This window comes from Corapipo altera, unplaced genomic scaffold (genome assembly GCF_003945725.1).
Source record: "Corapipo altera isolate COAL_440 unplaced genomic scaffold, ASM394572v1 64, whole genome shotgun sequence".
Taxonomy (NCBI): domain Eukaryota; kingdom Metazoa; phylum Chordata; class Aves; order Passeriformes; family Pipridae; genus Corapipo; species Corapipo altera.
Genome location: NW_020884893.1, coordinates 11,518,786 through 11,538,077, shown reverse-complemented (window position 1 = coordinate 11,538,077; position 19,292 = coordinate 11,518,786). Strand labels below are relative to the sequence as shown.

Below are 19,292 nucleotides of genomic sequence, written 5' to 3'. Positions count from 1 at the left end.
TGTCCCGGCCGGTGCCCGGCTGTGTCCCGGCCGGTGCTGCTCCTCACGTATCCCATTCCCCCCGTGTCTCCCCGGTGCTCAGGGCTGGTGGGGTTAGAGCGTTACGGGGGTACCTGGTGGAAATGAACTGCGCTGCATTGCAGCTTCGATCTCCAACTGCTGATCGTGGACTTAAGTCCTTGAATCCCTCTTTTATTGTGAATATGTGGCGGGCTGGATGCGTGCGGTGCGTTACAGCACCTGGATAGGCTTTCCAGCCTTACCTGAGTTTGGCTGTGCCAGTGCCTGGGGTTTTTCAGTGTGTATCAAACCTTCCTTACTTTCACATGGGGATGAAAAATGATGCATTGCCACGGAGGCTTTAAGAATCTCTTAAATATATAATGAGGTGAAACATTTTGGATGCTTCAAGCCGGCACGTGTGGGGTCTTCGTGGTGAAGCAGAGATTTTGAGATTCTGGCTCCCCCGCTGTTTGTTTGTTTTTGTGTGTGTCCGTCTTGCTGATAGTGCAATCAGGGCAGATTCCTCTGCTGGTCTGAAAAGAGCTGCTGAGATAAAGGTAACTGCAGGAGATCGGGGATCCTTGAAACTAGATTTGATCATCCACATTGGTTTGCTTTGGACTGAAGGCTCGGTGGGCAGATCTGAACTGATAAGACTGTGCTGCTTTGTAATAGGGGCACAGGGTTGGGGGGTTGCTGATTGTAGAGTAGGGAACTCCCATAGAGAGCATCTGTAGTAATTGCCAGCTACTCTGCTAAAACCAACCAGCCCAAATCCACTTTACTCTAACCTGGTGTCTTTATCCCTGCTATTAAGCACGTGAATCGGTCGTTTGGGAACTGGCCCAAACCAGTAGGGCAAACCTTTGGGGCAGACAGCATCTGGAAGTTGCACTGACCATGTTTGGTATGAAATGCAACTTGGTGTCCCTGGGGACTGGACTGGTCTGCAAGCATCGGATTTCTGCAAAGACAACAAATTTTGCACAGATGTGGTCTGTAAATCCTTATATAGAACTTCTACGGAGTATTTGTCTGTATCTTTTAAGCTACCTAAGATGGAGTGTGTGCTTGAGAAGTAACACTGGCCTACTATAAAGCCTTATCCAAACAAATTGTTTGGGTTACAGGCTGCCGGGGAGGAGATGAGGATGACACACGGTTTGGGAGAGTTCTGCTGGCACTCCTCCCATATTATTTTTTTTAATAGCACCGCCAAAACGTGCAGGGCTGCACAGCATGTGGCTCTTGGCTTTTCTGTGCGGGCAGGGTGAAGACAGGTAGCTGTTTCTTAACAAGACGGGGATTGTATTTCTTGTGCTTATGTAAGAGCGTGGATTTTGAGAGCGATTCGGTGCTTGAATATTTCCCCAAGCCTGTACAAACAGAAATGCCTTGGCTCCTTTCCCCTCGCGCGGCTTTCTGGTGTAAATGGGATTTCTCTCCGTGTGAAGCAATCCTGGGATGTGTAAGAGGGTGGGGAATATTACTGAAGTGCCGAAGTGTGACGTTTGTGCTCCGGCTGCGGGTGGGTGGGTTGTGTTACAACAGCCCCGCAGCTTTGTGTGAGAACATCCCCCTCTTCCCCATGGGGCAGGGGAGTCTGGAGCTGGTGCCTGATGTCACCAGGTGGTCCCCAGCCCTCTCTGGATGAGTGCCTTGGAAGGCAAAGGCTGTGTGGCAGGGTGCTCCCCTCTGCTGTGCAAGGATGGGGTTCCTGCAGAAGATGCTTTAGGAGGGATGGACAGAAAGCCCCCAGTGCAGCCAAGATGTGGGATCAGTGGAGTTGACAGGACTTGAGGTCTGCCTACTTGAGCAGAGTGGCATTGCTGAGCTCTCCCTGTGCTTTTAGCATCTAAAAGTGCCCCTGGCAGCACAGGAGGAAAGCAAGGAGGATTCAAGCCTGCTGCAGGCTTGGGCTCTGCTCAGTTTGGGCTGCAAAAGCGCTGAGTGCCCTGAGCTCAGCAGGGCTGTAGTGGTGCTAGTGGGCTGCAAGCTTACTGCAGTTGTTTTATCTTTGAACTATGCAGAAAAAGTCTCCATGCAGCACCACATCATGTTCGTGGGTCCCCAGCAGTACAGATGAGCACAAATCCAACCCAGAAGCTGCAGGCAGAGGATTGCTCTAGGGGGAAGGGGGAGGCTTCGTGCTGTTAGTGGGCTCTGTTTGCTGGTTTAAAGCAATCATGCTCGGAGGCCTCCTGATTGGCAAAGCTGGTGTCTTGTTGATGATAGCTGTGTTTGGAAAGTAGTGCAGCATTATTAATGTTAAAACCGGTTTGGCTTGTCCTACTGCCATTGATCCCCGAGGCCTGTTCTTTCTGCTCTTTGCCCAGTTTCTCATCTGTCCCTCCCAATCAAATCAAGACATTGCTATCTGCACGTTTTACTTTATTTTTTACCTGGACTTGGCAAGCTCACATGTAGAGCTAAACCCTGCTTTGCTTCAGCCTTCTTGAAGCACCGTGTTTATATAGAGTTTAAAGCAATGTTCCTTAGCCCTGAAGGGCAAGGAGCCCATGACTTCTGGTAGACAAATCTAGAGCTGTCTGTTGGGACGAGACGCCTGTAACACCTAGGAAGAAATAACCTCTCTAGCACCTTGTACCTTGTCAAACTGTGCATGCACAGTTCATGGGGTGGGAGTTCAGGGCTGCGTGGTCCCTCCGTGGCTCAGAGCCTTGTTCACAATAGATGTGGAGGTTCCCAGGGGTGGGAATAGTCACTCCTGCAGTGCTTGGGGCACGGTCAGGGAAACGGTGCTGCTGCCCAGTTCTCATCTGTCTCATGCTGCCAGCTCCCATGCTGGAGAGCACTCTCCTGTGGTTCGGAGTTTTCCGAAGAACAGCTTACGCAAGAGGCACATCGGGGCTGAACTTGGTACTTTCCAGACTCGAGATACCAGAGGTTCATTTGCTCTGGGAAGTTAAGGCTGTTGATAGCCAATGTGATTGCTGTCTTTCCTGCCTCTCCTATTGCTGTCTCCCAAGGCTTTGGCAATTCGAGGTCTTGCAAAGGCCGGTATCCAGTCCAGCAGCAGGGAAAATGTTTTTCCTATGTGTTTTTGCCTCTCCCTTCCCCTCCAAGCCTCTGTTAATGGCATTACTATTGCCTTGAGCTGCTTGAATGGTTGGGGTGGGGAGGCTGCTCTCAAATGCCTGAAATGGAGCCTCATGTGACCGTGCCATGGTTTTCCTGTAATGTCATACTGTCCCACTTCCACCACAAGCTGGAAGCTGCCAACTTGACTTTCCAGGTGACGATGCAGAGGAGGGATGCTGGCTGGCTGCTGAGCACGTGGACTTCAGCACAGCTCCTGCAGCTACTTTTCCCTTCCCTCTGACTCCTGGTGCTGGTAAATACTCTCTCAGACATATCCTGGCTGCTTGAATCCCCATGGCTATAAGTTACCACTAGGTTGTGTTATATTTTGTGTGTTGTTCTCTCTCAAATGAACAGATTGATGTTTTTAGAGTTAAAGACAAACTTTTTTTTAATTAGTGATACTAACTGTACCTGTAAGGGTGGCATAACTGTGGTTCCATGGTCTGCAATGTAAATTACTTGGGCTGACTTGTAAGATTACTTGATTAAGTTATCGTGGCTCTCTGATCCCACAGAACTAACTCCCCAGCTATGGCTTTGGCCAGACAAAAGGAGCATCCATCCTTCAAAACACTTCCTAGCTCTTGAGTTAACATTTATCCTCTTGAGCCTGCTCTTAGATCTTGCAGCTGCATTCTCCTCCTTCACTCGGTACACCCTGTTCCTTTATGCCCTGTAACAACAGCCGGGTTGTGCTGCTTTTGCAGCCTCAAACTAGAGGCTGATGCAGTTGAAACGCTACAAAACCGAGGGGACAAGCCTGACCTCCGGGCTGCTGTTGGGGAGCATGTGTGGCTGTTTGTTTGAGACTGGCTGGAATGCAAATGCTTGAGATTAAGGATTCAAATGATTTGCACTAGAATGAGACTCTTGTGATGAGACTGGGCTTGGTGGCTCTGAATAGACAGGGCAGCCTAGTTAAAGAGTTTAACATGTAATAAGCCACTGCTCTGAGGGACTGTAAAAGATCCTACATTAATGAGCTTCTAGGGCTGCACTTCTAGGTTAGTTCAGGCTTTTATTTTTTTGTCTTTAAACGTGTGCCTGAATGTTTGTCCAGTGAATGCTGCTGGTCAGAGGACCAGCTCTACCGTGTGTCGCCATCGGCCCTGACTTGCAGCAGTCATGCTCTGACTCAGGTTTCTGGCACTTGCCTGGCATCACAGCTCCCTTAGACACTGCTGTCACCCTCTGAGTAACAGCCTGGCCCCTTACCCAAAGCAGTGACTCAGACTTCCGAGGCTCTGCAGCGCGGAGGTGGATCTCTTCTTATGGGGTTAGGAAAGGGGTGACAGGCAGAACTAGGGCTTCTGCTTGGCACATGGTCTGTGCTGGCCAAGCGCCTTCTCTGCTGCCTCCTGTTTAATCTGGTTGTGGCTGTGGTGGGCAGAAAAGCTGTCGGGCTCTGACATGTGACTGCTGCCAGTAGCTGAGCTGGTGTTGGCAAAGGCAGATCAGAAAATGTCCCTGTCTTGAGCAGCCGTAACTTGCTCTGGCTGTTCGGTGGTTCCTTCATTTCCAGGCAGAAACAAGAGCTCCATGGGAGAGAGGAAAGCAATGGTATTAGCCAAAGTGAGTGAAAGTGTTCAAAGCAAGCTAAAGGAGCAGAAAGCCTCAAAAGAGGGGGTTAAATACTTAATCCCAAATCTGGAGAAAATGTCAGCGTAGGAGGGGAAAACATACAAGATGTAGCTGTGTCCCTCTCAGTTTCTGAAGGCTGACTTGAAAAGTATGCTTCTTGTAAAAGTCTTTATTTTTGCTGGAAATATGCACTCTTGTCAGTTTTGTCCTTAAATCCTTTGAGGCTGAGAATCTGCTTATAAGATGCCAAGAGACTGTTGTTAGACAAATTATTGGGATAACTTAAAAATCAAAGCAGTTAATTAAAATCTCAGAGAGACACTCCTTGGGGCAGGAAGGAGACTGGGAGACCCATAGCACTGTTACCCAAGCGGCTGGTGTTATGTCAAGCAAAACCACGGCTGCTTCTTGCTTAAACAAATTGTGTTGTGTCAGGGACGGCAAAGCCTGCCATGGGAAGGATTTCTCTCTTCTGATGTTGCTCTGCCTTAGCTGCTGTAGGGGAAAAGATGTCTCCACTGTGGTTCCTCTAAAACTGTGCCGCTGTCAGACTTGAATACGAAGCGATGTGCCCTTGGCCAGCTTACCTTGTTGTGAGGCTCACCCTGCCTCCTGCCCTTTAGCTGCTGTTACAGTCTAACTATAGCAATAAAAAGCAATGCTAACTTGCATTAATGACTGTGAAAGTGCCTTGGACTTGCACTGAAGTGGCTTGCGCAGCACAGTAGCCAGAAATCTCTGTGCAGAAGGTGAGGTGACTGAGGGGAGTATGGCTGGAAGGAGGGCACCTGGTGTGGTGGGGTGCTGCTGTGCTGGCCTGGAGAAGAGTGGGACCTGTTGGTGGAGGGACAGATCCTGGCCAGTACGGTGCTAGGAGGATGGTAGAAGCCTCTTTAATGTCCCCCTTTAAAAATAGAGAAGCTTCTGCTCTCCTCCAAATGGAAATACAGTCCTTACTGATGTCAGGAGCTTTTGCTTGGAATACTCTGTTCCCCAGCGAGGTAAATATTTATTGCAAATCCACAGTGTGCAGTGGAGCAGAGTCTGGAGCCAGGATCTTGCAGGAGACTGTTTATGTGCGGGCTGTTCTTGGCGCTAATTCCAAATTTCCTGAGGCTGAGTATGAGGAGCAGGTCCTGCGTGTTGGTTACTCAGACTTGCTAGTCCAGCCGAGCGTGGGCTTTGCAGCGCCAGGGAAGGAGTGACCCAAACAATGGCTGGGTCCCTCTGCTCCTGGCTGTGACAAAGTGGGTACAGAGACATGGTCAGGGACGGCTGGAAAACTGCTGCCAGCTGCTCACCCCCTGCTCAAAGAAGCGGGGGAGCCTTGCTGGGAATCCAGAGCCTGTTGAGAGAGGAAAAATGCCCCTGGGAGTGACAGGTTTCCTGAAGTACAGCTGCATTATTCCCAATAGCACACGCTGCGTCTGCTGCTTTCTGGGCCCAAGCCAAGGCAACTTCTGCACAAGTAGGGAACGTCTTTGTTAAAAAACAAACAAACAAAAAACCCAACCCCAAACTCCAGGCACTGAAAACCCAGCCTCTGCTGCTGCAGCAGCTAGCTAGGAAAATGCCTGCTGTTGAAATGTTTGTTGTATCAATGCTCACACGGGTCTGGCCGATAGTGGAGTGCTGCTGCTACGCTGTCTCAAGTGCTTTTGTGCCGATAACTTCCTCTGCTTCAGTTCTTTGCTGGCACCTTTGCCAACCGAGCAGCATAACTGTGCTGGCAGAGCTCAGCTGCCTGGGCTAAGCCTAAATCTTTGGGCTACTTCTTCTGATTAGATTAAAATGGATCGTGGGAGGGGAAGCATTTGTAGGGCGCAGCATTGGGAATCTTGACTGTACAAACAAGCTGAGATTAGCTGCATGGTGAGCCAGATAGCAAAGGCACCCTTTGAAGTTGGGTGTCTGCCTGGCTTAATTTTGCGAACACGCTGGCGTGAGGGAGCACCAAGATCCCAAAAAGGCACGTCCCGCGTTTCTCACCAAGTGGAAATTCTGCTTGTGTACGTGTTCGGGGAAATATTGGGGTGTAGCTGTGTTCTAGGAAAGGGCAGTGAGGGCAGGCCTCTTCCTGGCGTCAGGGGGAAGTGTGATACATGAAATATCCCAAGCCTGAAGCATCAGCATGAAAAATCATCCTTGGTGGAAAAGCTGCTTTGCTGGGGCCTTTATATCCTTTTTTCCTTCCACAGATAAGGATGCACTAGAAGCGTCTATTACAGAGTAAGGCAACTCAGAATGAGTCGTGAGCTGGAAAAACTGAATTCCTTTTTTTACCTTGAATGGATTTCTCCAGCTTCTGAGCTGAGCCCAGGGCAGTGAAGTGTATGAATTGCCTATGATTAGGTTTGTAAATACAATAAAAAATATAATCTCTTCATGAACTAGGTGTGTATCACTGCTGTGACCAGGAGAACCCTTCAGGGGTGTGAAATCCTGCCACAGTTGTTTTCCTCTGAAGTCACATGAGAGCTCCTGCTTTTTCCTCCAGTAGTTTTCCTCTGAACATTATTTGCTTCAGGGCAAGTGATGGACACACAGCCATCTGCAACTGCCTGCTGAGCTTTATCTCCTCTAGCTGGATGGGAAGCAGTCATCTCCTTCCCGCTTTGGCTTTGGAGCTGGGCATGGAGTGTTTAGAGCGGCTGTTTTGCCAGCATTGCAGTAAACAGATCCCAGCATGTGCCTGTCTGGCAAAAGACTCATTTTTTATGGCTTTGCTCGTGGCTGATAATCAGGGAAAAGCAGTTAAACAAGAATTCATTCCTTGGTCATCTCTCCGTCCTCCTGTGGGCTGGAGGGAGCAGGCTGTGTGTGTAAGCAAGCGCACAGCGGTTCAAAGGTAACTGAGGCTTGACTTTGTGAGCGCAGGGAAGCCTATTTTGAGCAAGCAGAGCCCGGGAGGATTCATCCCTGCTGCAGGGGAGGCACCCGTGACAGCGAGTGGCTCTGCAGAGCCCGGGATTACAGTGTAATTGTCACGGGGATTACTGCTCCGCTGCCGCATGAGCCCCCAGGAGAGCTGCTTGTGGTGACAGGGCTTAAAGAATCACACGGGGAACGGGGGCAAGGGGGGAGCAGCCCGGGCTGGGGCTGGGGTAGTGCTGGACGTGCCTTCTACTCTGCACGTGGGCTGTGCAGTGTGAGCACACAGCTGGGGATGATGTGCCTGCAGGGAGATGGATACCTGCTTGGACAGGGGCTGGGCGGGCTGCTGCGGAGTCACCTTGAACGAGTGATGCTTTCACCAGCCAGACAGTTCCCCAGCCTGCATGTTGCTCCTGCTCTGTCCTATAAAGCAAAACCCTGCTCCCTGCCTGTGTTACTGAGCATAATTCAAAAAATAATGTATTTTTTTTCCCGTCTTTGCTAAGAGGCACAAAGAGTGTGCAGTAAGTGGTGTGGGCACTGGAGATGCCTGCACGCTGTGGTCAGTGCTTCAGTCTCTGATTTCTCCCTTAGTCCTCAGGGGTGTCTTGGATTTACCTTTGGTGGGAGTGCTGGATAGTGGCTGTCAGAGAGGAGATGGGCAAGGCTGGCTGTGGCTCTGCTCTAGGACTGCTTGGAAAGTGTTGAGCAAGGGTAGTGTTTAACCATGTCTGGAAGCCTCAGGTGATCCTGTCATGCAACTAAATACAAACATGTGCCTGGATGGGAGATGTTTAACTTTTGTCCTTTGGCACAAAGGCCAGTCCAGGCCATGTGTGCTGAGAGTTATGTGGGACAGACTGACCAGAAATGGGTGATGAAATAGTACCACCAGGCATGGGCACAAGAAACTGGGAGAAGTGTGGTTTTTTGGTGTTTGTTTTGTGTTTGGGTTTTTTTTTTTTTTACTTTTTTTACTGTAGCTGATGTGTTAAAGGAGTTAGGTGTGACCTAGAACAAAATATTGATATTTGCTTTGCTCTCAGGACTAACATGACTTTTGTATGTTTATTTTTTTTTCCCTAAATGGAGCTGGAGCATGGAGGGAGTGATGGGTATTTTGGGGGAATATGTAGACCCTTTCCTTACTAGTCTAACAGGAGCTGTTGCTGGAAGCACCTGTCACTTCTAATAACATTTTTTAATGTGTTTTCAGATGGGAAGATAGAGCTGTCTTTGCCTGTTGCCTCACTGCACACCTCCCTCCTGTGGAGATCAGCTTTATTTGGCTGTTTCACACCAATTTGAGCTGTTTCCAGTTTCCAGTGCTTGTCAGACTCCTCCACCTTCCTGCTTTTGGGGGGCTGGTGTGCTTTGAGGGGGGTGAGCTCACTCCTAACCCTTGCTCCTTTGCATGCTTGGTGTGAGCTTTAAAACCCACCTGGTTTGTGGGCTCCTGCAAGAGCTCGGTGGAAGAGAGCTGTATGGAAATCCCCTCTCTTGGGCTGGGTGGTTTACAGAGCTTTGCATCCCTGCACTGGGAAGGCCCTGTTGGATTCTGTGCTCTTTGGTCCATGATGCAGGACAGCAGAAGGCCCAGGGTGGGTGGAGGCTTTGCAAATGATCCCTTAATAACCAGGCTCTGAGGCTGGGCCGTCCAGGCAGCTGCTGGTGTTGTCCAGGAGCCCTTGCTGGTTGAGCTGATATGGGTGTGCATTGTGGTGGTGTGAGGTGACATCTCTTCATGACAGCACAGGTCTGGGAAGGATATTTTGTGTAGCCCTGCTTGCTGAAGTGAAATAAGGTGATCTGTAGGGCTGTCCCTGAGTACAGAGCAACTGAGAAAAGCCCTGGGAGCAGCTTACACCTGCCTGTCCCTGCAGGCTACAAAGAGTTAACAGGTCTGTGCCTCTGCCCCCTCTCCTGCCACCTCCCAGGCTGGCCCAGCTCCATCTGCTTTTGTCTAGGAAAGGTTGACTTTCACCTTGCTCTTGTTTACTCCTGGATTTGTGTACATAGCGCTGGAGAGGGAGACCAGGAGCAAGCACTGGGTCTCCATGCCAAAATAATAAACTTGATAAAGAGCTCCGTGCGCTGTGGCTGCCCCAGTCCCTGCAGGTCTGACTCCCTTTGCAACTTGCTGGCTGTGACCCTTCAAAGGAGCTTTTAATGAACTCTGTGTTTGATCAGAGACAAGGGCCAGCTGTAAAAGCCAGTTCCATGTCTGGAAAACTTTGTCTCTGCCCCGAAACATCATTTGGGTTTTTTTGAAAGGGTTTGCAAAGGCTGTGGTGAGGACATGTGGGCTGGGGCAGGCGAGCTGCCTGGGTTTGTTATTTCCCAGAACTCGCCAGCGGCTGGGGAAATTCACACTTTGCATTCAAACTTTGCTTGCTGCCTCAATAAATAGATGATCTTGCTTTGAGAAGAGCTGAAGAGTATCCTGGGGCTGTAAGGGAAGGCCCCAGGAGCATGAAATGGAGTGAGGTGGGCTAGGAATGGAGCACAGCAGTGCTGCCTGGGGTGCCAGGGGTGCGATTCTTGTGCCTCCACTGAGCAAACAGTGTCTGGCTTCATCCAGTAGTACAGCCTGCCTTGGGCTCAAACATGAGATCTCTGTGCCCAGCTTTTCCAGGAATGATGCTCATAGTTCACGTGCCTCACGAGCTGGTTGTCTGGCACGAAATCTATTATTTATTTATTTATTTATTTATTTATTGCCACTGGCAGGCAGGCAAAGCTTCTGGTCCCCAGCACACTGTTTAATCTCCCATGGTGCTTACTGGGGATAAAGCTGCTTAACATGAGGAAGAAATCTGTAACTAGACTCCCACAGGAAAGGTTGATTTCTGTACAGACCCCTCCTAGAGAGGATCATATTAATAGTAGGACTTGACTTCAGCTGCCAGGGTGAGGTGGAGCTCTGCAGCCACCCAGTCCGACTCTCCCAGCAAGTCCCTGGCCTGGCTCCAGTCCTGGGACAACAGGTGGTGGAAAGCAGACTCTGAGCAGCGCTGGTGTCCTTCTCCAGCTGGCAGTTGCAGAAGGTGTTAAGCTGAATGTGGCCAGAGATGACTTGGCAAGGGCTGACCATCATCCTGGGGCAGTCTCATAGCTTTTTCCTCTTGGCTGAGCCTGCAAGCCCAGAGGAAGTACGGCTGCCTTCCGCAGTGCCCCTTCAAGTAGCAAAGCTTTAGGGAGGACTGGATGCCCTTGGAAAGGGGTGTACTTTTATTAAGCAAAGAACTCCAGGGAGCTCTTTATGTGGCACTTGGGAAGCCTGCAGCCCCGTGCTTGTAAGTCTGTGAAAGTGCCTGTGTGCCCTTTCACAGGTGTGTATGTGAGGAATGTGCCTGCTCCAGACCTGCCCTTCAAGCACCACACTCCAGTGTTAACTCTTCCCAGGCTGCCCATGCCCCAGCTCCCAGTTAGAGCCAGCTTCCTAGAAGTACATGCCTTGAAACCTGAAGGATAATTATGGAGGTGCCCAGCAGCTCTCTGACTTCCCTGGCAGATGAATCTGGAACGTGAGGCTCACTGCCCACAGGAAAAGTTTCCTGTACTGTTTGAGAAGCTCTTGTGGCTTCCAGGAACTTCCCCGTCCTTGCTCAAGAGGATGATGAAGAGTGAGTTCAGGGAACGCTCCCATATAATCTTATTTATGCTTGTGAGTCAGTAATTTCCTTATGTCCTGTGCTGGTAAACACTGCCTGTCCTGATTTCAATAGGGTTTTCTGATAGCCTGGCCCGGTGCGTTCCACAGCGTGTACTCATGGCTGTACCTGTCTGCTCCTGGCTGGTCTGAGCTGATACGGCCAGGGGGCTGTCCAGCCACTCCAGGGGACTAAACCCAGCTTTTCTGGAGCTGCCCTTGCTTGGACACTACAGGCCGTGACTCATGGTGAAGTACAGGGTGAGCTGGCACCGGGGTGTGGCTCGGCACAGCACTTCTGCCGACATCAATCTGCCCAGTGCAGCAGCCAGATTATATGGGTCTGCAGCAAACGTGCTCCCCAGTCCCGGTGCCCTAGATTGGGAATTGAGCTCTTCCTGCCAGGAAGAAGTGGCCAGGAGCTGCCCTGGGAACAGCTACTGCATGCTGGCAGCAGTTTCCATTGCAGGGCTGGCTTTGGCTGGTTTTCATGTATCTTGAAATGAATTTCCCTTGGAGCGAGTGATCCGTAACGTTAGGAATGCCTGGTTCCAGGCCGGGAGAGGATTTCTTCCAGGCTGACCTTCCTCCCAGCCCCCTTCCTGACACCTAGTGCCAGGCTTGGCATAGCAGAGATGGTTCTGGGAGGAGAACTGGCCTCAGCATTTCATGCCCTCTGGGCTGTTCATCTGGTTATAGTGCAGCGGAGTTGCTGGGGAGACCCAAAATGCCTCAATAAGCAAAGAAAAAGCACATCTAGTGCCACTGCTCCTGGTGAAAAATAAGAAACATCTTGGCCTGGCCACGAAGCCTTGTCTGTGGCAAACCCAGTGTGCAAATGTGCTGAGGGGCAGGGAAATGGGGCTGGAATCTGGGCTGGGGCTGCGGGCAGAGGAAGCTGACACGTGGCTTGTGGCCGATTGTTGGCCTTGGCGTGTGAGATCGATAGCGGATGTAATTCATCAGTCGTGTCACTGCTGGGCTGTGGGATGGGCCACACCTGGCCAGGGGAGCAGGAGGGCTGATCCCAGCAGCTCTGACTGTCCCCAGTCTCTGATCCTTCTCACCCCTCTGAGGCTGTAGCTCATGGTAAGCCTGGTCGCTGAGAAAAGCCCCCCTGGATGTGGTGGACTGGAGTAAAGAGATGTTTTAAAAATGCTCTCCTGATAAAACCTTTGTAAAGACATCCCAGTCTTTCCAGGCGTTCAGCGTGAAAGAATGTTGCCAGCTTAGCCCCCGGCTGTGAGACCCATCCCATCTGCCTTAGGGGAAGGGGTTGAGTCCTCCTCCACCGGGATGATTTCATGGCTGTGGAAGCACCTGGAATCTGTGGGCTGGTGTTGAGCAACCCCAGAGCTCATACCTGTGGTACCCTTACCGGGCTGGCCCCAGGGCTGTAGGGAGAGGAGAAATACTTCTGGGAAGTTGCATAACCTTGGTGAGGGCAGGAGGTTTGTGCTTGTGGCTCCTTGAAAGTCCCAAGTGCAAATGAGCTTTGGTGTGCAAATTGCCATTGTGGCCAAACAGCTGATATCTGGGAGGCTCTCCAGCTTTTGTGCTGTAACTGCACTCCTTGGGCCTTTGGATCCTGGACATATTTTACAGGCTTGTTTGTTTACATGCTTTTTAAGAGGTGAGGCAGGGGAAGCTCTTCCTTCAGGCGAGTCATTACTGATAGTGAGTGCTCTTGAACGTCACACTGTATTGCACTGCAGTTCAGCTGAACTGACAGACCAGTTTTTAAGCCTTGGGTGATAAAATGGGTTTGTTCTCAATACAAGAAGCGAGGAATTGCCTTGGTTGTGAGGCTTTGGTGTTACGCAAAAAACTGACCTATAGGTGCCGGGCTTTTTCCCCAGGAATAGCAAGTCCTTCAAAGGTATTGCTTTTCCAAATGCTTTTACTGCAAACTCCTGACCAAGATCCTGTTGTGTTGTTTTCACCCTGTGTGTTTAGGTGAACTTCTTGAATCTGTAGTGCTCAGGAAATTCCCCTCCCAGGCTGGCTCTCACTTCTGTTCTGAGAAATTCTAGGGGAATTCAGCTATTTCCAGGCTGATAACGATAATGCTTTTGGTGGAGAGGAAGTTCAGCATTTACTGTTTTTCTGTTGGAAGTGACGTGCTCAGCACAGGCTCTGAACCTTCTGTGAAATGCTTCTGACGAGTTGCCTGATATTTAACACTTTTCCACGCCCCTTTGCAGGTGAGAGAAACTGAGACCATGGATGCTGGATGGCTTGACTACCCTGCCTCTGGGGATTTGCCAGATGATGAAGACATTGGTGAATTCAGTCCTCACTTAACTGCTGATGGGTTGGACATAGATGAGTCATCTGGGTCTGGAGGTAAGTAGGGGAAGGAGGGGAATGGATCTCCCTCAGCTGATGCTGTGACATTTCTTTCAGCACCAGCCCATGAATGATGGGCTAAATGCACAGCCAGAGCTCCAGAGGAACCTCAGTGTCAAGTGGAGATGAGAGAGCCTTGTTAGTTGTAGTCACTCAGATGAGAACAGTGAAAGTGGTTGTGCTGTGGTGTTGAATCACTTGGGGAGGACAGATGGAGTGTAGCCAAGCTTGTCTTGCTGCAAGTGAAAAGGCATTGCACTGGCTGGATCTCTTTCCTGTTGAACTCCAAAGAACTGCTGAGAAACTCAAAAAAAAAAAATCTATTGTTGAGGCAGTATTAAAAGGCTTAGAGTTAATATCTCAGCTGAGGCCAAACAAGGTGAAGGACTAACTGGTGTTCAAGTGAACTCTCTGTGACATGCAAAACTCCCTGCCCAAACCAGTTTCTGTAGCTCTGTGTCCCTTTATGTGAACATTTGTTCTCTAAAAGTAAAAGAACAAGTGCTGAAATCGGTGGCTGACATGTTTGGGCAGATCTGGAGGGTTGGTGAATGATCCTTTAGGGATGGGCTGTGGGAGCAATGCCCTCCATTGGCATTACCTTAGTAAGCTATGGCAGATCTGCCCTGCAGGGGCCAATGGATCCAGCTGAAGACCCCTCCCATAAGAGGTGTGGGTTTCAAGATTACATCTCATGGTCTTGTGCAATCAAAGTCATTAATGATAAAAGGACTAGTAGAGGAGAGGGAGCTGTAGAGGACAAGAGTTCTAGTTTGTCTGTAGGTGCTGGTATTATGGGAAGTGTGAATTCTGGGAAAATGGCATGTAATGAGAATAAAACTTAGTCCTCTCTATTTTATTTTACCCCCTCTGCAGACTACTCAGACTCTGAAGAAGGCATATATCTGACCACCATGGATACTCCTCTGGTAGGTATTGCCCCTGTGTGTTTTTAAGCAACATATGTAGCTCCTTATTCAGTTTGTCTGAACTGAACTCCCTGAACACCCTCCCCCCTGCAAGACGTGTCATCAGGACGAACCCACCTGCAGGAGCAGGAACAGTGTACTTGTAATGCACTGAGCAAACTTTCTATGCCCTGCACACCCTCCTGGTTTCAGCTGTAGGTAGGCTGGGTGCTGCTTACTGAAGGGTGTGGTTTGTCTGTGTTCTGTAGATATCTGACAACTATATCCCTGGAGATACTGGGAGAAAGATAGAAGGTGAGAAGAAAAACACAATGGTGGACAATGAAATCATTCCAGACAAAGCTGTACCTGTCGAAGAGAACCTGTCCAACAAGATCTCCATGGCAAGCACAGCCAACAGCAGCATCTTTGAAAGAACAGAAGTCCTTACAGGTAATATTCCACCTTCTCCTGATAAATCATTAATACTGAAAATCAAAATGCCTTTTGTTGTTCTCTGTTTCTCTGGGGAGCAGCTCCCTCCTGACAAGGGGAATGAGTTTCATTGCCTCTGTGACTACCTGTAGCAGGGTGACTTCTGCTTTCTAGTGCTTAAACAACAGCAGAGCCTGCTGCTTGCCTTGCCGGGGTAAACAGCTTGTTTTTGAGCCTGCCAGCTGACTGTTGGCTTAAGTCATGTGGCAGCTGCTCTGCACCCAGATAGTACCTCAACAAGAGGCGTTTCTGGCTGTAAACCAGTGACATCATAGACTTTCATATCAAATACAGGCATGTTCCTACTAACCTGTGCCCAAGTCCTGCCTTTTCTGAGCCTTTTCAGGAGCCAAGCAACCCCTCTAAGGGGTTTGAACACCTGGCCAGCTGTAGGTATCTGAGTACTGATGTCTAGAGCAAAACCAAGAGACTGGCTCCCCCGCAGCAGGTGGGAAAGGCCTGTCTCTAGCACAGTGCTGCTTCAAGCACTTGGCCTGATAGTTCAGGTACAAACTTTGGCAGACTGTGTCAATCCACAGCCATCCTTCCAGCTGGAGAAGAGACTGGAAGAGCAGCTTGCAAAGCCATCTAGCAAAGAAGCTGATTTAGTGCAAGGAGTAGGTGTTACAGCTAAAGATAAACCAGTCAAGTGTTGTGGCCACCCTTGGTGTGAGGAGAGAAGAAATCTTGGTGGTTTTTAGCGGGTTTGTGGGTGTTGATATTTGAGGTAGTGGGTTTGGGGTTTTTTTTAAGGGGAGTGGTGTTGGCAGCTGGATGTTGCTGATGAAATGGAATAGAGAGTCCCCAGGGTGTGCTCACACAGGGGGTTAACAAAGCACTCAGATTGGAGCGACACCATTTTCCTGTGGGTAGTGGTGGGGCTCTTTTTGGTGGATTTTTTTAGTGTTGCCTCCATACAGGGAGGATATCTTCTTGTCAGCATTTCTTTCTTGGACTAAACTGGAAGATTAGCACAAACTGGTTAATGTGGAACATGTGAATATTCTGTGGTTGGATTGGAAGCAGTCTCTGGCCTTTCCCAGTAACATCTGCTGTTGCTGGAAGTGCCAGCACATATGGTGACAGGCACATGGACACTGACTCTGGAGGCAGTTCTGGGGGCTGGTACTCTTGAAGCAGATTTTGAGATGTAGCTGACTTATTCCATGTTCTTTTTCCTCCCCAGCTCTCATTGCAGGAGGAGCAGTGGGCCTCCTGTTTGCCATCTTCCTGATCCTCCTCTTGGTCTATCGCATGAAGAAAAAGGACGAGGGCAGTTACGACCTGGGGAAGAAACCCATCTACAAGAAAGCCCCCACAAACGAGTTCTATGCTTAAAGCTCAGCAGCACCTTGTGCCCATCAAGGGACAAACAAACTGTATGGAAACACTGTGCCCTCAGATGAGATGTGCTGAACAAATGCTCTTTTTGGATTGAATTTCAAAGTGACTTTGAGAGAAAAAAAACCAAACAAACAAACTTCCTTCGTGACCCTTCCCATCCCACTCAGCTAACAAGGGCCCAATGAAATACAAAGAGTCTGAAAAAAAACAAACAACAACTCAGTGTATTTTTTTTTTTTCCTAAGCTAGTGTAAAAAGAATAAAGATGCCAAATTTTCTGCTTGGTTTTATAGAGGGTATATAAACACAAACCAGACTGTATGGAAGCAAACACCATGTGTTTGCATCCAGCGTGCTGTGTTGGGATTGGCTGCTTCTATAGAAGATGGCTTTTTTTATAAATCTCGCTACTAGATGTCTTGCAGGCTGTTGATGTGAAGCATTTTTGTGGAGAACTATTTATGAATCTCTTACACTACAGATAATGTTGCCTTATCAGGGAGTAAAAGGCCCACAGGGGCTCAAAATCCCTGAATGCCATAAAGGGCCTATGGGAATGTCTTCCCCAGGAGACTTCTGTCCCTTCCTGTTGGCCCCAGGCAAGGGTCATTAGTCCTTGAAATCCGGACAGCCAGTTGTGTTTGGCTATGGTGACACCCTTTCCTTGCCTTCAGTCTCTTACCTTTTTTTAAAGGATTGCTTGTAGGATTTTTTTTATAACAAAATTTTAAAGAAAATAGCCTAATGTTTATATAAAGTTTGTAGAAATTGTTTTGAAATAATAAAAAAAATAATCTACTTTTTTAATTTCCTCAGATTTATTTTTTCAATCCCTTTGTGTTTCCTTTGGCCGGGCATTTGTCTAGAGATGCTGTTTTATATGATTCATATTCTGAACTGAAGCAGAGTTAGCTACAGTGTGTTACAGGTTTCTTCTAGTTCTATAGCAGCTACTGTAGAGGGTAAAGATATTTATGGTTTTCTCGTAACTTTTTTTAGGATTTTTTTTTTTAAATAGAATTATTTATAGTTTCTGAAATGGCTGCTTTCTCATTTGGTAACTCTTATGCTTGTTATGTAAAACACTAATATAATGAGTCTCTGTGAAAACTATTTAAGCTTTATTCTGTGAATTTCAACTATAAATTCAAGGCAATAACTTCTGTATGCAAAGTTGGATGCATAATATGATTGAAGTAGGGAAAAGACAAGAGTATTTCTAGGCTGTAATATATTACAATCAGTCCTATAGAGCTATATATTATATATTTTACTGAGAAATATACAGTTAACAGTGAAGAGGCTGGAGTTAGTTCTTCAGCAGCCTTACAGTGTGTAAGAGGCTTTTGATCTTGTTTGTGCTGCTGTTTGTCCACTGTCTTGTGTAAAGCACAAGAGGCTCGGGAAGGGAGCTGGGAGCAGCCCTGGGGCTCCATCACCGTGTCCTGGCTGTGCCTGGAGGAGGGCTGGGGTTGGTGATGTGCTGGATTTGATCCTCAAGAATCAGTGCTGGGTTTGATCCTCGAGAATCAGAGCAGAGATCCCCACCTGGGTTTGCTCTTTGAAGCAGGCATTGGAAGCTTGTGGTTTGGAGGTCATAACTTAATGTTTGGGGGTTGGCTGCGTGGCAGAGTCCCCTGCGGTGCTGTGCCGAGTCCTGCCTCTTGTGGAAGGCTGGGTCTGGTAACTGAGCTCTCTCTGGTCAGCATCTCCCACCTGGGAGCACTGAGCTTTCAGAGGTGCAAGCTCTGAACCCCCTGCCATGGGTCTTTCTTAACATACCCTGTACGTGGATGGCTCCTTCCCCCACTGGGAGTTGGATTGGACCAATCCCCCCAGTGCTCCCAGAGCAAAGGGTGACATGTGTGTCTGATACCTCTGTTAGGAAGGTCTTACAGAGCTATGTGTGAGTCATGTCCTCCTGCAGCTCAGTCTGGTGTGGTTTGAAACAAAAATCAGAGCGTGGGTCCCCAAGCTGAGTGCCTGGGTAGGCAGCATTAAACCAGGCAGTTGCAAAGGCTGTTCAGAAATCTTATGGCTCCTGAAGCCTCTTTACTGAGGCTTTGCAGTGTAGGCTTGAGGCCAAAACCAGAGAGGCCATAGAAGAAAGTTCAGCCCCTTCTCAGGGTGAGGCAAGCGAGGTGGGAACACAGGGAAGTGTGTGCTGGGACATGGGTGGGAGAGGAGAGCTCCTCTGGGTGACTCACTCACTCGGTCCCAGTACAAGTGTGTTCGGGGAAACTGTGGGCTCTGGGAGGCTCTCAAAGCTGCACAGAGTTCACTGGAGGTTGGGCAGGAGAGGGAGGACTGTGCTGCCTGTGACAGCACTACCAGGAAGGCAGGAGCCGTGTCCGCTTCTCGGGATACTTAGATTCTCTTGTGTAATTGCTCTTGGGGTTTTTCCACTGTTACTGATTTTTATTTTTTTTTCCCCTCAAATAAATGGTACTTTCTAAAACTGGCTTTTTTGGACTGTTTCTGATCTGAAATTTCTTTTGGGGCTGGATAACTGGGAGCTCGTGTTTGTGTAACTCCTTGGTTTACCAAGAAGGGAGGCACGCTGGGACCTGGCTCGGTGGCTGCAGCTCAAAGAGGCTTTGTCAGCAGCTCCAGAGCTGCCTCCAGCATCTGCCCCTCCAGTGACTCCCACTGTCCCTGGGCTTCTCCAGGCAAGTGAAGCAGAGGCAGCCCAGAACCCTGAGGTGAGTCTGTCCTGTCTCTGGTGATCAGTTTTGTGATGGCACTTGGAGAGGGCTGTCCCCTTGCAGCCAGAAGGGACAGAGGGAAGTGGAGAGGCCTGTGCCTGTCCTCTGGTGACAGCAGCATGTCTGTGCCCTCAAGCAGGAGAACAATGTGCTGGGGGTCTTTCTCCACCAAGTTTCAAGCCAACCCTGTTTAACCAACGTAGGCCTTCAAGTGAGGGCAGAGCTGTTCTGCTTGCCTGGGATCAGCTGCTCTGGGAGCAAGTCCACAGGTGACTT

General features: G+C 49.2%; 1 protein-coding gene across 1 annotated transcript in view; it reads left to right on the top strand.

Moving 5' to 3' along the window:
* Nucleotides 1-18,774, top strand: part of SDC4 (syndecan 4) — a 19,272-nt gene extending 498 nt beyond the window's left edge. Inside the window, exons 2-5 of the mRNA XM_027646087.1 lie at nt 13,420-13,561; nt 14,441-14,493; nt 14,742-14,925; nt 16,154-18,774. Coding sequence (XP_027501888.1) covers nt 13,420-13,561; nt 14,441-14,493; nt 14,742-14,925; nt 16,154-16,305 — 531 coding nt within the window. The 3' untranslated portion in view covers nt 16,306-18,774. The remainder of the gene's footprint in view (nt 1-13,419; nt 13,562-14,440; nt 14,494-14,741; nt 14,926-16,153) is intronic.
* The last annotated feature ends 518 nt before the right edge of the window (nt 18,775-19,292 follow it).